General features: G+C 36.6%; 2 protein-coding genes across 2 annotated transcripts; one reads left to right on the top strand and one right to left on the bottom strand.

Annotated features, from left to right (window-relative positions):
- Positions 1–1,570: 1,570 nt before the first annotated feature.
- LOC126712998 (uncharacterized) lies at positions 1,571–2,655 on the bottom strand. Its single transcript, XM_050412585.1, has 4 exons — positions 2,467–2,655; positions 2,314–2,400; positions 1,928–2,229; positions 1,571–1,814 (listed from the first exon to the last, which is right to left on the bottom strand). Exons 1-4 carry the CDS (start codon positions 2,653–2,655, stop codon positions 1,571–1,573), a joined length of 822 nt encoding a protein of 273 aa, XP_050268542.1.
- Positions 2,656–4,091: 1,436 nt separating this feature from the next.
- Positions 4,092–14,034, top strand: LOC126691658 (uncharacterized). The gene is made up of 2 exons (XM_050386723.1): positions 4,092–4,648; positions 13,409–14,034. The coding sequence occupies exons 1-2, from the start codon at positions 4,209–4,211 to the stop codon at positions 13,668–13,670; spliced, it is 702 nt and encodes a 233-aa protein (XP_050242680.1). The 5' UTR covers positions 4,092–4,208; the 3' UTR covers positions 13,671–14,034.
- Positions 14,035–18,300: the final 4,266 nt, after the last annotated feature.

Raw genomic sequence — 18,300 nt, forward strand, 5'->3', positions numbered from 1 at the left:
ATAGACTAAGAACTGCTGCAATCACCACTGATTACATTAGTACAAAAGAATAAAGTCGCTGTTTACTCAGTTTCACCTTCATGGCCTGATCACTCTATATAATTGTATGAGATTTAATTATTTAAAGGGGCTATACACTGGTGACTAAGATCATGGGAAGATTGAATCTATGAAATTTATAATTTCCAGGGGCTTCTTGTGGATGGCAAATAGCTTAGTAGATTGATTTTTCAGAAAGAATTATAGTCTGTACTTTCAGGCATTGCATCCTTAAATAGTTTTCATGACTTTATCAAAACTATGACTTTATTTCAAACGTTTGTAATTTTTATCAATCATGAAAAAAAAAAAAAAAGTGTCATTTTGTAGAGTCTAACCTACTTTGATATGGTGCTTCACTATATAGGACATGTAGCATCAATAAAAATATAACTTAAGATCTCACTAACCTACTCTTGATGCACCCCCTGATGCAGCAGCTGATGCACCCTGATGCAGCACCTGATGCAGCGACTAATGCAGCCCTGATGCAGCACCTGATGCACTCTGATGTAGCACCTGATGCAGCAACTAATGCAGCCCTGATGCACCCCCTGAGTTTGAGTCTGAACTGCAAAATAGATATCCTACAACCATGTTCAAATCATGTTAATACCATGCCTTGAAAAGGAAGTTTAGAAATCAATGTTCAATGTTACTGCCAATATGGGCTGTGTGAACAATAGGGGCACAAAAACAGTAGGGGCTGTGTGAACAGTACCAGTGATTTGAACAACCAGCCCTGGAGTTCAATTTGTACAGCCTAATATGTAACACTATGCTATATATATTTTTAATATAAATTATGACTAAAAGGTTTGTACTGTGACTAGAGGAGTTAATAAGTAAGAAAACTCTTTGTTAGCATAGAGGAGTTAATAAAAATGTGACTATTATATATATGTGAGAGTACAGTCAATATTGCACAGGGTTGGAAACAATATTGCAACCCTGTTTGACTATGCAACCAGCCATAACATTGTTTTTCCAGCCCTCTTTGACTGTGCAACCAGCCATAACATAATTTTTCCAGCCATTGCACAGTCAAACAGGGCTGGTTGCATGGTCAAACAATGTTATAAGGAGAAATATTGCACAGTTCAACAACCAGCCCTGTTTAATACAAATGGCTGCAATCAGTCAAGCAACCAGCTGTGGATAAATATATTGACAGAACCAGAAAAACAACCACAAGACATAGAACTTGCTTCAAGGATATATATATATATATATATGCCATGACTTCTTCTTGCCAAACATGAACGACCATCATCAAAGTTTACCACAAATAACAGTGCATAACCATAAAAAATACAAAAAAGATAGCTAAAAGAGGCATTGGGAAAACATATATAAATATACCCAGAAGTTGACATAGGAATGATGAGCATTGTCTTATATACACAGCCATGGTAAGCTTTAGTTTCTACCAATAAAAAGAAAAAGGAAAAACAATGGTGCAACAAGTACAACGCTAAAAATACGATTACTACACCAAGCCCGTGTTCCTATCGAGACAATTTTCTTTCCTTCAGTCAAAATGAAATTTAGGGTGCCTTTGGTACTCTTTTTCTAGCCATTTCAGTTGGATATCCTTGTCATCACCAAGGGTAGGAAACATGTGCCTACCCCACTCTTTTTCCATGAAGTAGATGGTGCTAAACAGATGAAGGTAATGACCCGAGTACACCCCTGGAAGACTCAACACCGTGTCCAAAATGGCTTTAACCTGAGTAGTTGCTGTGGAAGCAATATCCTTACGTGTACTTCCATTTCTACTCTCAACAATCACATTTGAGATGCTCTTTAAAGAGTCGGACATCTCTTGCGCAACTGAATGTTTTTTTTTTTTGTTTTTTTGTTTTTATTTTTTTTTAATTTCTTGTACATTGGCTTAAAAAGGTGGACACTGGTTGCCAAGCCTTTCTCCTTACTCACTGTTGGTTCTGCCCTCGACAATGATGGACCTTCAACCTCCATTGCGTCAACATTCACAAACGATTCACATTGGGGGTCAACAAATTCTGTGCTATCAGCAGAGTCCCCAGAACCTTCGGTGGTTTCCTTTGGTAATTGACCACTCGTGCAGAACGCATTTTTCCCCGTTGCAACCGTGCCTCCATACATGATGTTCAGGTAGTCACAATTCGGCAAACCTTTATTTTTAAAGGTTTTTGCAAGGGGACATGCCTATGTGTGGACAACCAGTAGTTAGAACACAATAATATAGTTGTAGACAATAAAGAATTTCATAATTATATAACGTGAACTAACTGCAATCTTTCGAGTCCACCACTCATCAGGGGCCTCAAGCATCCCAGTTCCAGCATCATAACCCAACCCAGTCTCATTGTCAAAACACTAGTTATAATCCCTCCACCCTTTTTTCAGATGATCCCATTTGTTTTTAATCTGAAGTTGAGTCACCACTTTTCCCATGTTACCCAACTGTTCAATCACGTTGTCAACCCCAATTTTGGTCAAAAATCCTCCTTTCCTCTGGCAGGCTAGGATTTGAGCAGCACAGAACTGACAAAAAGCTTGTAGTTCCTTAGGGTTTTTCCAGTTAGCTCTCTGATCATTACTACCACCGTCCTTCAATTTCTCCTTAACCATTTTTCCTACAACTTCCTTCTACACTCATTGACGCATTTCAACAAGCAGTCCGTGTGCATAATCATAACCAGTTAGGCAAAATGAAAAGTAAACTCACACATATATCCAAATACAATAGAGGTTTACACGAAGGATCAAGAAACCTACTTTTATACTGTCTTGGAAAACACATAAAATAAAAAAGGCACAAACATTGAACACAAACAGATCAGAGAAAACCACAGAATGATGAAATGCCTCATTGACGCATTTCAACAAGCAGTTTGTGTGCATAATCATAATCAGTTAGGCAAAATGAAAACTAAACTCACACATATATCCAAATACAACAAAGGTTTACACGAAGGATCAAGAAACCTACTTTTATAGTGTCATGGAAAACACATAAAAAAAAAGGCACAAACATTGAACACAAACAGATCAGAGAAAACCACAGATTGATGAAATGCCTCATGAAAAACAATATAATCACACCAATAGATTAGAGAGCATGAGAAGTTATTTGACTCTTACCGGTGAATGCGAAGACCCACAGCGGCGGCAACGGTGTCCACAGCGGCGGCAACGGTGTCCACAGCGGCGGTAACGGTGTCCACAGCGGAGAGGAGGTTCACTTGAGTGAAGGAAGAACAGAGGGGAGTGGTTCAGAGAGGAATGCGTAATGGGTTTCTGAGTTCCTTTCCTTCTCTGTTTTGATGGTTTTGTGGTTTGTGGGTAGGTGCAAAGCATTGAAGACGATTCGGACGGAGCAACAACCAGCATTGAAGGCATTGAACCAAGGTAGTTGAAAGAGAGAAGAAAAGAAAGCTTTCAGGTTTGTGAAAATAGCCGTTGAGAGGTAGCGTACCGTTTTGATGGGCATCAAAACAGCTGTGGTTTTGTTCACACAGTACGCTCACAAAATAATGAACAGGACGCGTAAGAATGAACATGACGCGCAAGACCGATTTTTTAATGAAACGGCGCGTATCTGTGATGAGAATGAAGAGAGCGTGGTTCATGAACAGTACATTTGGCTCTTGGATTAATGAAACGGTGCGTTGCGAATCAAAATATTGCGTTTCCCAACTTTCAGCTTTGCGCGTTTCTCCTCAGCTTGCGTTTCCCGTTTCCACGTTTTGTAGTGTGGGTCCCAGCAATTTATATCAAATGTAGACGCAAACGTGGTTAAATGTGGATCCAAACATACAAACCCCCGTCAAATGTTTAAAAAAAAAAAAAAATTAGTATTCATCCAAAGCTTGAGGAGAAGTGGGCAAAATAAAACAAACATACCTTTAGTATCGTTGAAAATGAAACTCTATTATTTAAACGTGTGCAAAAACGGACCAATAGGAATAATAATAATATTAGTAGTATTGTTGAAAATGAAACTCTATAATTTGAACGTGTGTTTTGCACGTGCCGCTCAAACCAGTAGAAAAGAAAAAGGTAAAGCTTGGTTTGGGCGATTTCTGTATATCTCTCTCTTTCTCTTTCTCTTTCTCTTGGTCCTCAAAAATCAAAATCAAGGCAGTGAGTGAGTCATTTCTCTAACCCTAAAAAGGTCAGGCATGGGCGAGCCATCATCTTCAAAACCTCTCTCTCCTCTCCGAATCCCAGAGTCACCTCTCTCAACTTCAGATGTGTTAAGTCGTGAAGAGCTTCTTCGAAGACGATCGGAACGGTTGAGGCAGGTGACGAAGTTGTACAAAGCGTTTTACTGGGCGTTAATGGAGGAACTGAGAGCGAAGTACAAAGATTATTACTGGAGGTACGGGAAGAGTCCGTACTACAATGGGGAAGAAGAGGAGGAAGAAGAAGAGGAAGAAGAAGAACAAGAGAGGAACAGGAATGGGAATGGGAATGGGAATGAAGAGGATGTCGAAGAGATGAGATGTGAAGTGACAGGGTGTAAGGCAAAGGCGATGGCGTTGACGAGGTATTGTCATGCGCACATTCTTTCGGATACTAAGCAGAATCTCTATAAGCCATGTTCCTATTGCATCAAGAGGTGACCTTTTCTCCTTTCTTTTTACTACTTCATTTTCATTTATTCTATTTTTCCTACAAAGATGGGAAGTGCATTAAATCATATGAGATCTATTTCCTTTGTGTAAATGTGCTAAAAAAAAAGAGCAGGTATTCTTCCTTTTATTTGGTTGTTGAGTAGAAAGGAGTGGAGAGGGTAAGATATTATACAAATTGACAATAGAGTGGGATAAGTAAGTCATAAAGCTTTGTCTAGACCTTATTGAAATTTTAATAATAAAAAGGAAAATTTAGAAAACAAGGTATTTAAATTCCTCTAATTTGGGTAAATTGAAAAGATGGGACTCCAGGGGATGAGCTTCTCTCCAAATTCTCTCATTTCTATTTACCCTCACCTTAAAAAGATATCGACTTCTCTCAAATCCTTCCCTCACCTTAAAAAAATCCAAATAGAATGGACTATAGCCCACCATTTATCTTCTTGTTTGTACATAGCAAGGATGGCACTTGCTTAGTAATTATAGAGCTCAATCTATTGATTCCTTGAGGTAAGAATTCATTCCAAACACTCCTAATCTCTAGAAATATGTTGGGCTTTTAGAATTTGGGGATTTCAAATATTTAATCCTTTTAGGTCAAGTGAATGTTTAAACTTCTATGTTTTGATGGATTTTGGGATGTTTGGGTAGGCTATTGATTTTGGGGCTTTAATGAACTCATTTATCTAAAAAAAGAAGAAGCACCAATGAACTCATTTGACGTTGATGTTGTGGTTTAGAATCCTTTGGGTACTTGTGGAACTTACCAATCAAAAAAATTAGAAACAAGGGTCTTGACCACTTGCTCCCAAATTAGATTTGGGAATGGCCCACTAGGGCCCATTCGTTCTAACTAGCACATGCATGTTGTTTGGGTTTTGTAAGGAATCCTAATTTCCTAGACTTTTCTTCCTTTTTCTTTCTTCTCCTTTTCACAAACTATACCTGGTCTCCACGATGTGGTGTGTAGAATCCAAATATGAAGTAATTACTACAAAAATCACATTAAATTACAATTTGGATTGATTTGCTTACTAAAATCCCTTGAAAATGAGTTTATTTGGTGCTCTAAAAGCATTAATTTAATCTTAAGATCCCAATATTTATCATATAATAGAAGCATAAACATTTAATAAATTCAAAATGAGATGTGTTGCTGATGCTATATCACTAAATGGAGCAGTGAGGTTAGATGAATTTTTGGTCCAAGTTAAATTAGAGTGCCAATGTTGTGTAGATTTTGTCCTAGCCTTTGTCTAGTTGTATATGGCACTTATTGTGATCATTCAAGCTACAGACCATGGATCGCAATGGCAAGATATTGTAAATTAGGAAGCCAAGGATCTTTAAGCTAAATGACTTGTCCTTCCCTTATAAGAGTTATAAGAGTTCTTATAAGAGTTACGTGGGATGGAGGGTGATGTGAGCCAAAGACCCACCTGGTTTAACTCTGAAAAAAAAAAATGTAAATTAGTAAATCTAGTTTAGCTGCACTAGATGGTTACCACCTATTATCAAATTGACTGTCCAGGATGATGGCAGTGATTAAACCACTCTGACCTTTAATTATTATTATTATTTTTTTAAAATCTGACAATACTGCAACTGTTTGATTTCTGTTGAATTTTACCTCTGATTTCCTTGACTATGCTTGATATTCTAAGTTTATATACTGAATGTGAAGATAGGATATGTTTTACTAATAGTTTATTTATTTATATTACAAACAAGCTCAGTGTTGGTAAAAGCGCACTTAAGCTCAAAGCGTGAAGCCCCAAGGCTCCATTGCTTTTTGCCTGAAAAGCTAGGCTCATTCAAAGAAGTGCGCTTTTTCAAAAAGCTCAAAGCACGCTTTTTGGCACTTTTTTTTTTTTTTTTTTAAATATTAAAAAAAAAAACCAAAATTGAATTAAAACTATAGGACCTTGACCTTATTGATATAAACCACTGATTTGACATATTTTTTGTGTAACTTACTAATTAAAAAAAAAAAAAATTTGAGTGTAACTTGTCTTGAAACCCACAACCTCGTAGTCTTCTCTATTTTTATTTTTATTTTTTCTTGATTTTTTCTCCTTGAAATAGTAACCCACTTAGCTTTTTCTTATTCTATTTTTTCCCTTTTGGATATCTGCTTGGTGCTTACCATATTGCTATGTCCTCATATTCTTAGCTCATTAATGAAATTAAAAGTATGATATAATATATTTGTAGTAATTGTTTAGTTACTTTAATGATTGATGTTGAACATAGCAGACTAATTCTTATAGACTTATAGGGTGAGTTTGGCATCAGCTTTAAGTTTTTATGTTCAGCTTTTTAAAAACTCATTTTTTCTTGCCTTTTCTCATTTTTTCAAATTTTTTCAAGGTACAAGTATACTTTAGCACGCTTTTAGCAAAAAGATAAATAAGTTGTTCCCAAACAGACCCATAGTCATTGATTAAATTATTAACTAATATTACTAATTAGTCATAGGGCATTATGGATATTGGAGCTTAGCTTCTAGAATAGATCGGTTTCTTTTCTCTTCTCTTTTGGCTGATCATTTCACTTTGTTCTCCCAAAAAAGGTTATCTAGAGTTTTATCGGACCACTTCCCAATTATGTTGGAGGGTGGGAGTCATAGGAGAGGGCGAATTCCTTTTTGTTTTGAAAATATGTGGTTGCGGGCTGAGAGGTTTGTAGACAAGTGAAGGCCTGGTGGGCATCCTATTTATATCAAGGAACTCCTAGTTATATGTTGGCCAAGAAGTTGGTAGCTTTGAAATTGGATTTAAAAAAATGGAATGAAGCGGAGTTTGGCAATGCCACTTTTAAGAAGCAACAGACTTGGAGTAAATTGAATGCTCTAGATGCTAAAGGGGAGACTCACCTGTTTACAACCGATGAACAATTGGAACAGGTTGATCTTTGTACAAAAATTGAGAAGTTCACTTTATTAGAAGAGATTAGTTGGAAACAAAAGTCTCGGGTATCGTACCTGAGGGAGGGTGATTCCAATACAAGATTTTTTTCTCAGGATGGCCAATTCTAACAGAAGAAATAACAGTATTGAGAGTCTTATGCTTGATGGAAGTTTGTCTTCTGATCAAGATATGATTACGGATTGTATTTCTCAATTTTTCATCGATTTATACATGGAGCAACAAGTTGATCAACCATTTTCAGATGTGTAGGATTTTCCAATGATATCTGGACATAAAGCTGATTAATTAGAGGGACCTTTTGAGGAGGCAGAGATATATGGTTTCCTTTAGGATTGCAATGGTGATAAATCGCCTAGGCTAGATGGCTTTGCCATTGCATTTTTCCAAGCTTGTTGGGAGATTCTCAATCTAGATCTTATGGCTGTGTTTCATCATTTTTATGCTAAGGGTCAGTTTGAGAAAAGCTTGAATGCAGCCTCATTACTCTCATCCCAAAAAAAATGCATCAATTGATGTCAGGGACTTTCACTCGATTGGTCTTGTTGGGGGGGGGGGGGGGGTTTATAAAATTATAGCTAAAGTCTTGGCTACTCGTCTACATACATACTTGCCAAGAAGTTGATTGCTCTAAAAACGGATCTAAAGAAGTGGAATGAAACAGATTTTGGCAATGTCACAGCCAAAAAACAGCAACTATGGAGTAAATTGAATGCTTTAGATGTTAAAGAGGAGAATCAACCTCTAACAGATGAGGAAAAATTGGAAAAAGCAACATTTCGCTCTTAACTTGAGAAGACCACTTTGTTAGAGGAGATTAGCTGGAGACAAAAGTCTAGAGTGTTGTACTTAAAAGAGGGGGACTCCAATATGAGGTTTTTTCATAGGATGGCCAACTCTAATAGAAGAAATAACTGTATTGAAAATCTTATAATTGATGGGGCTTTGACTTCCAACCAGGATATGATTGCCGACTATATTAAACAATTCTATATGAATTTATACTAAGTAGCAAGATCATCGGCCTTTCTTGGATGTGTTGGATTTTCCAAGGATTTCAATGGATAATTGGTTAGAGAGACCTTTTGAGGAAACTGAGATTTTTGAAGTCATCAAGGATTTTAATGGGGACAAATCACTTGGGCTAGACAATTTTTTGATGGCATTCTTTCAAGCTTGTTGGGGGATTCTCAAATCAGATATCATGGTTGTGTTCCACCATTTTCATGTTACAATCAATTTGAAAAAAGCTTGAATGCAACTTTCATTGCTCTCATTCCTAAAATAACTGCAGTCGTGGAAGTAAAGGATTTTTGTCCTATTAGTCTTATTGGGGGGGTTTATAAAATATTTGCTATAGTTTTGGCTATTCGACTTTGCATGGTTTTAGGAGATATTATTTTAGCTCCTTAGAATGCTTTTGTTCTAAATAGGCAGATTCTTGATTCCATTCTTATTGCTAATGAATGCCTTGATAGTAGGTTGAAGTCTGGTCTGCTAGGGTGGTTATGTAAATAGGACATAGATTAAGCTTTTGGTCATGTGAATTACACACTTGCTTGAGCGCTGTGGCTTTTCTAGTAAGTGGAGGTGGTGGATTTCGTTTTGTTTATCAACTGTTCATTTTTCTATTAATGGTTCTCCCTATGGTTTTTTTGGGAGTTCAAGGGGGTTATGGCAAGGCGAACCTTTGTCCCCTTTGTTATTTGTGTTGGTTATGGAAGCTGTTGGTAGAATGTTGGTAAGGCTGTACATGAAGGTTGCTTGTCAAGTTTTCGTGTAGGTGATTCAGAAGGAAGATCTTTGGTGGTTTCTCATCTCATTTTCCCTTATGATACTCTAATTTTTTGTGATGCTAGTCTTGATCAAATGCTAATACTTCGCATGTTGCTCATTTGGTTTGAGGTTGTGTAGGGTTTGAAGATAAGCCTAGGTAAGTCTGAATTGGTGCCTGTGGGGGTTGTTCATAACATTGAGCTTTTGGTGGCTGTCCTAGGCTGTAAGTAGGGGTCTCTTCTAATGAAATATTTGAGTCTTCCTTTGGGGGGCAAAATTCAAGGACAAGACAATTTGGAATCCAATTTTGGAGAAGGTGGAAAGGAAATTAGCGGGTTGGAAAAAATTATATTTATCCAAGGGAGGTAGAGTCACTTTAATTAAAAGTACTCTATTAAATCTACCTACTTATTTTCTTCCTTTATTTCCTATTCTTGATGCAGTGGCTAAACGAATTGCAAAACTTCAATGGAACTTTTTATGTGGTGGCCTAGGGGATGAGCCTAAATTTCATCTTGTTAATTGGGCTACTTTTTCTGCTCCACTTTCTTTAGGTGGTTTGGGAATTAGGAACCTAAGAATTTTTAATGTAGCTTTATTAGGGAAGTGGTTGCGGAGATTTGGGCAAAAAAGGGATTCTCTTTGGCGACAAGTGATAGAGGTGAAGTATGGTTGTGAATGGGGTGGTTGGTGTTCTAGCTTAATCTTTGGTCCATATGGAGTTAGTTTGTGGAAAAATATTAGATGGGGGTGGCCTTCTTTATCTTGGTTTATATTGTATGAAGTTGGAGATGGATCAGAAGTGCAGTTCTGGCTAGATCCGTGGTGTGGAACTTCTCTTGCAAACTGCTATCATGAATTATATAGGATTTGTTGAAACAAAGAAGCAAGTGTGGCTGATCTAATGAGGTACACTAATGGAGTCCTTCATTGGGATATACATTTTTGTAGGGATGTGCATAATCAGGAATTGTAAGCTTTTTGGAGCTTCATGGATACCATTTGTGGCACTCCTGTAAGGGGGATTGGGGAGGATAAGAGATGTTGGTTACCTAATAAGAATGGGGTTTATGGTTAGTGCGTATTACCATCTTCTAGCTGGCCATAGTGAGCAATTTTTCGCTTGGAAGAGCATTTGGAAGCAGAAGATTTATTCTAGAGTGGCTTTCTTTGTATGGACTGTTGCCTTGGGGAAATGTCTGATGATTGACAATTTAAGGAAAAGAAAGGTATGCATTTTGGATTGGTGTTATATGTGCAAGTGTTATAGTGAAATTGTTGACCGTCTATTCCTTCATTGTCTGGCTGCTATGGAGCTGTGGGATATGGTTTTTGGTTTATTTGGAGTTTGTTGGGTTATGCCAAAGTCTGTTGTTGAGCTTCTCTCTTGCTGGCAAGGTCGATTTGGTCGCCATCGTAATGGATAGATATGGATCGTTGTTCCTCATTGTTTGATGTGGTGTTTGGAAGGAAATGAATAGTAGGTGCTTTGAAGACATTGAGCATTCTATGCCTGATCTCAAGCTATTATTTTTTAGAACCTTATTGGATTGGTTCTCAATGTGGAGAAGTCAACCCTTTTCTTCTATTTTGGATTTACTTGATTTATGTAATTTTTGTATTTGATCTGTACACCCCTTTATATTCCTTGTATACTTGGGTGTCTCTTTTTTGATATCAATAAATCTTTATTACCTATAAAAAAAAGGGGTCATGGGGGATATAATTTTAGCTTCGTAGAATGCTTTTGTTCTGAATAGACAAATCCTCAACCCTTTACTTATTGTTAATGAATGCCTTGACAATAAGTTGAAGACTGGTCTCCTAGGGTTATTTTGTAAACTAGATGTTGAGAAGGCTTTTAATAATGTAAATTGGGGTTTTCTTATGAAGTTGTTAGAGCGTATTGGGTTCTCTAATAAGTGGAGGCAGTGGATTTGCTTTTGTCTATCTATTGTTCGTTTCTCTATTTTGATTAATGGTTTCGCCTATGGATTTTTTGAGAATTCTAGAGGGTTGAGACAAGGTGATCCTTTGTCTCCTTTGCTTTTTGTCTTGGTCATGGAAGCTCTTGGAAGAATGTTGGATAAAATTGTCCATGAAGGTCGTATGTCAGGTTTCCGTGTGGGTAATTTAGATGGAAGATCTTTGGTGTTGTCTCATTTGCTCATTGCTGATGACACTCTAATTTTTTGTAATGCCGACCTTGATCATATTCTGATTCTCCATATGATTCTTATTTGGTTTGAGGCGGTTTTTGGGCTAAAAATAAATTTGGGTAAGTCTAAATTGGTTCTTGTGGGAGTGGTTCATAATATTGGGTTATTGCTGAATGTTCTTGGCTGTAAGCAAGGTACTCTTCTAATGAAATTTTTTGGTCTTCTTGGGTGCTAAATTCAAGGATAAGACAATATGAAACCCGATATTGGAGATTAGCGGGATGGAAATGTTTGTTCTTATCCAAGGGAGATAGAGTCACTTTAATTAAAAGCACTCTATCACCTGGTTAAATGGGTCTAGGGGATGAACCTAAATTTCACCTGGTTAAATGGGTTACTGTCTATGCACCTCTTTCTCCAGGTGGCTTAGGGATAAGGAAAGTAAGACTTTTTAATGAAGCTTTGTTTGGGAAGTGGCTTGAAAGGGATGCCCTTTGGAGGCATGTGATAGAGGTGAAATATGGATGTATATGGGGTGGTTGGTGTACTGGTCCAGTTTCTGGCCCATATGGCGTTGGTTTGTGGAAAAATATTAGTTGAGGATGGCTTTTTTTTATTTTTATTTTTTATTTTTAAATTTTGTTTGATATTAGTGATGGGTCGAGGGTGAAGTTTTGGCAAGACTATGGTGTGGGGAGACACCTCTTGCTGTCCGCTTTCCCAAATTATTTAGATTTTGCCGAGATGAGGAGGCAAGTGTGGTTGAGCTTATGAAGTTCTCTAATCAGGTCCTTTTTTAGGATGTGAGTTTCTTTAGGGGTTTTCATGTTTGGGAATTGGAGGCTGTGTCGAGCTTCATGGATACTATATATGGCTCTACAGTAAAAGGGTTTGGGGAGGATAATATGAGCTAGAGGCCATATAGAAATAAGGGGTTGTTGTTTCCCTTAGAAAAGCATTTGGAAGCAGAAGATCCCTTATTGAGTGGCTTTCTTTGTTTGGGTTGTTGCTTTGGGGAAATGTTTGACGATTGACAATTTACAAAAAAGAAAGGTGTGGATATTGGATTGGTGTTATATGTGCAAGTGTAATGGTGAGAATCGGTTGTCCATCTTTTCCTTATTGTCCGGTTGTTATGGATTTGTGATATATGGTTTTGGGTTTATTTGAAGTAAGTTGGGTTATGCCTAAGTCAGTTGTGGGGCTCCTTGCTTGGTGGCAAAGCCGGTTTGGTCGTCATCGAAATGGTCATCTGTGGATGATTGTTCCCCATTGTTTAATGTGGTGTCTTTGGAGGGAAAGAAACAATAGGTGTTTTGAAGATTGTTAGAGATCTATCCTTGGCCTCAAGTTATTTTTCTTTAGAACTTTTTTAGATTGGTTGTTTGCCTTGCAAAACCAATCATTCTCTTCTATCTGTGATTTTCTTGATTCTTGTAATTTCTGTATTTGACCCCTGTACATTCCCTGTGTACTAGGGTGTCTCTTTTTGATATCAATAAATCTTGTTAAGATTTTAAAGAAGGGATATGACATGGAAGTACTCATATCTAGTTGATCCAAAAAAAATAAAATGACTTGACTTGCAATTTTGTGTTAAAATTGCAAACGCAGGGCTTATCTAAATGTTATATGAATTATATAAAAAAATTTATTTCAATTTATATGATAATTTGATTGTTGCATTTCTCATTAATAATTATTTTTAAATTTATTAAATTATTTTTTAAAAATGTACGCGCTTTGCACCTAGGTTCCAAGAGGCCTTTGTGCTTAAGTGCACCTCTCACTTTTACCAACACTAAATGGGCTATCTTATTGTTCCTCGACATAACTCTGTTAATAATAGTTTTTTGATAATTATATGTTTGCCTATAAGCAGCACACAGACAGGGCCTATTCTCTGTTGTAAGCCTGTACTGAGATCTACAGTTCCTCTTCTCTGTCCTACTCATATGCAAGTTGCTGAAAAACATCTTATCCGAGCCCTGAAAAGGGCGGGTCTTAATATCTCTTCAACCAAAAGGCTTGCTCCAAAGTTCCACGTTGTGGTTGCTGAATATGTTCGCCAAATTCAGACCAAAAGAAGAGCTGCACGAAAAGCTACTGTAGCTAAGGATCGGATTGATGAGGAAATGAGGTAGGGTGCCTAATTGTTGATTATTAGTCTATTTGTATAGGTGTTGGGCTGTTGGTAGCGCAGACAGATGGCAGTAATTTGGGTTGGCTCTGATTGGTGGAGAAGGATAAGATCTGGACAGGATATTGGACTTTTTTTTTGGTATTGGAAGTCAATGTTTTGTGCATACTTATTAAAGGTACTTGCTTTCTCTTATTTATATCTATATGAAATTGGCTGGCAGTTAATAAGCAGAATGATGCACATGTCACTATAAACTCAAATGAAGCATGTGCTCAACAAAATGTATAATGTTGTGAAATGTAGTATAGATGCATTGTTTCTTGTATTCATTTATTAATAAAAATATCAAAATTCTGGTTCGTGTATCCACCTGTGCATGATTAGATATATGTAGTTGAATTTGAAATGTTGATCAACCTGATCACATCGCTATTGTTTATAAGCTAGAGGCATACTTTCCCCAATGCTGTTACAAATATAATAATTTTCGCACTAGTTATGCTTGGTATCAAACTATGACAGTATCGGTTCTGCATATGACTGTGTTAGTAACTAATGATTCTTATTCAACCACCAAAGATAGGAGCAATCAATCAAGCAAGTATTCTTTAATTGAAGCAGGGAGATGACTAAGGTGAATTATTTGGGTACAGAAACTGTAGTAACAATTGGGCCTGAACTGTCATAATGGTTTTCTGGCTTGGATGGTTTATACTAGATAATAGAACAAGTGGAACCAAGGGCAGCCATATGGCCCTAGGACAAGATCAACAAGAATGTTGATAAAAAGCCAACTGTCTTAACCAGAAAGTATTAGTTACGTAATACAGTAGGACAATGTGCAGAAGTGGTAATTAGCAACGAGTGCCTTTTTTGAGGACATTGTTGCAATTGAAGTTCTTGTTTGTTAAACCTGGAGGAATATCAAATGCTTTCTATCTACATAGAAAGGTTCAATTGGGAATCGGGCTGGTAGAACCTCAGAAGAGTCTCACGGTGCCATACTTATGCACAGGACTAGATTCAACGAGTTATAGGGACGAAAATAATTTTCTTAGAGAATGCAATAAAATGTTTGACTTAATAAATATAGGGATTTATGGGATGAGAGAGGATTGGTACTAATTCTTTTAGTACTAAAAAGAAGAAGGCGAAAACATTATTTTGGCCCTCGTATTTTGAGGTCACTCAATTTGGTCCCTACATTTTGGTAGCAATCAATTTGGTTCATAATATTTTCAACTTGCAACCAATTTGGTTCTCACCATTAAATCACTAATGGAAAATACTTATATGACAAATGGTTTGCACAGTTGACATGTTTAATATTAAAATATATATTGATATGTTGACATGTCTAAATTTTATTGGCCAGTTCTTACATAGCAAAAAAGGCCACATCAGCTTTTAAAAATACTTGTCTTTTCTCTACCCTTTTTTTGCTTTTATTTTTGTTACAATTTTTAACAAAACAGAATTTATTTTTATCTTACCAATTTTTTTATCCATTCTTATAATTTCCTGGTAAACAAACAAAATTTCATTGTCTTTTCTTTCTTGCAATTTCTTCGTATCCAGACAGTAGTCTAGTCCAACAATGGCATATCAACACAGATTACATTGATTCTAACTTTCAATTTGGTTTTCAATCATAGTGAATCTTATGCCATTAAGTTTAAACTAAAATCCCCAAATTCAAACAAATCCCCAAACCCAGATTCAACAAACTCAACACCTCCATACAACGATCCAACAAACTCAGATTCACCACAACCCAACAGTGCAGCACTAGCACCACACAATCCCAGATCCAGTTTATTCCAAGCCGAAGCCACAACTCAGTTCCTAGAGCTAGCCCAAGCTTACGAATCCTCTCCAATCTCAAATCTTCTTCTCTAACTAGATATACCAAATCCTGACTCACTAATTTCACTCCCAATTCAATGATTCCTAACCTCTTCTCATTCTTCTCCAAAATTGTCTATTCTGGATCTCGTTCTTAAGGAAGCCCATGATGTAGGGGTTGAAACTTGAAAGTTGTGGACCGAAGAGACTTATGGAGTTGTTGTGGTAGAGGCTGCATAGGAGGCACCAGATGGATGACGATCTTTGGTGAATCGAAGAGTGGTTGCCAAGAAGGCTTGGGGACGGAGTCAATGGTGCATGGATTGACTTTGCCGGTCGTTGAGAAATGAGAACTAAAAGAATGAAGGTAGAAGAAAGAGAGAGATAAACTAGAGAATAAAGGTTTTTTTTTTTTTTTTGAGAATAACTAGAGAATAAAGTTAACGGGAAAGAGAGAGAGTTGAGGAAAAAAAAAAGTTTGGTTAAAAAGATTATAAGAAAATTAAAAGAAAAAAAAATTTGGCAAAGAAAAGTTGATGTGGCCAATAAAATTTAGACATACTAGCCAACTATTCAAACCATTTGCCACATAAGCATTTTTCATTACTAAGTTAACAGTAAGGACTAAATTGGTTGCAAGTTGAGAATGTGAGGGACCAAATTAACTGCTACTAAAATATAGAGACCAAAATGATTGTAATCCCAAAATATAGGGACCAAAATATTATTTTCGCCAAAGAACAATTATGGCTACTATGCGAAGAAGGATGATCCATATTACTTGATCCACACATCTATCATGTCACAAATGAAATCATTTATCATGTGAAATTCTCTAGACTAACCAAACCTAATTCATGATAATCAGGGATACAATTTTTATTTTTATTTTTTGGCTGAGAGAAAAATGGATTGAGTCACGCCTAGGTGAAAGACGCCAACTCAGGGATGCAATTTGGCAAGCAACTTATATTAGTATTGATACCTAAACAATAAATCCATTAATTCACAAATTCATTCACATTGGGAGCACACATGCAAAACAAAAAAAGAACGGAGGGGAGGTCAGGTTCCTTACTTTGCATGCACTATGTCACACTCAGGAGTTTGGTGATGAATCTCTGTCAAGGCTAGAATCCTCAGGCTCAATCTTTATCCACATTCCAATCTATACTTAGTTCTGGAGATCAGACAACCTCCTTCGTAGAATGGATGAGGAAGATGCGTTGTTGATCGGTTGATGTCTTGAAGGCCGTTGATTAATGACTTACCTTGGTTTGTTCAAGAAGTCAAATCCTTGTTAATTGAAACAGAAAAGGATGAATGAAAACTCGAGTCAAAGGATCGATTATGATGACAGAATGCATGATTTAGAAAGTGAAAAATTTCGTCTGTATGGACTAGGACACTATAACACCCGCCTCACTAAAATTTAATTTAATCTATATATATATATATAACCGAAGCTTTTGAAACTCTCATAATTTTTCACGTCAATACAATATTAAAAAAAAAAAAAACTTTTCTAAGACTTAAAAAAAAAAAAAAAACCTAAAAATTTCAGCCAAAAAAATAGCTCAAAACCTAAAAAACCGAAAATTTCCTTCTCCCCAAAACCAAAACCTGAAAAAAAAAAAAACTCTCCCTCTTAAGCGCAAATGCAGTAACACAGACTCATCAAACTCCCTCTTTTCTTCTTCACGCAGTCCCATCTCCATCTTTAAACACACAATTTCCTCCATGCCTCTCTCTACATACACGTTCCCCTGCCTCCAATCTTTTTGCCTTCTCTACCTTCAAACCCCTAAACTATCGTCCATGCGTGCCAGCCACCCACTCCTTTAGTGGCAGAAAGTTTTTGATTTTGAGACTTTACCATCAAACCAGATTCTCTCCGCAAACATTACCGGTAAGTTTTTTATTTTGTTCTATAATTTGGGTTGTTAAATATGATTTAGGGTTTCGTTTTTGGTTGTTAAATATGATTTAGGGTTTCATTTGGGAGTGTTTCTTTTGAATGATTAGCTTAGATTGATGGGTTTGGAGCCCGTAGTGGGTTTTATTAATTTCAATTATTGGCCTCGAGAAAATCCATCTGGGATTTTAGAGTTGTTATTCTGTTTCATTGTTAATACTGACGGCTATAGGTGTGTCTCTTTGTTAATAGCTTTGTTATGTTATTCTGTTTCATTATAGCCCAATTTCATAGGTGTGTCTCTTTTCTTATCTTTGGGTTGCTATTGATGGCTATAATAAATTTTTGGACTTGGATATGTGACTTTTTGTTAGAATAATACACCTATTGGTATTTGATGCAAGTTTCCTAAAGTTTATGTTGGTTGAAACTTGGATTCTTATTGTTGTTAATTGTTCTGCTAACAGGGAGCATTTTAATTTTCTTGGTAGGATTGCAAAAATATGTCTTTAACTTAATGGAATTCCCCATGGGATGTAATGATAGTGTTGGGTAGTTGGGGGAAACACCACTTTTGAAATTTAAAAATCTTTAAGCAATATTAAAAAAAAAAAAACCCGGGCTTTAAGCCATGGTGTTTTTTTTTTTTTTTTTTTTTTTTTTCCCAGCAAGTAGTGGTTATTATAGTTTATGATGGAAGCCATGAGATCAAGCTAACTTAAGTGTATGTCAATATATTTTCCACAATTTGTCAACATATTAATATTGAGAGATTTTATATTGCCATGGAGACCTACTGACAGAAGATGTTAACAACAAAAATTTGTGTTAAATGTTATTTAGGTTTTGTTATTTTGGGTTAAGTGAAAGG

This window comes from Quercus robur, chromosome 1 (assembly GCF_932294415.1).
Source record: "Quercus robur chromosome 1, dhQueRobu3.1, whole genome shotgun sequence".
Classification (NCBI taxonomy): domain Eukaryota; kingdom Viridiplantae; phylum Streptophyta; class Magnoliopsida; order Fagales; family Fagaceae; genus Quercus; species Quercus robur.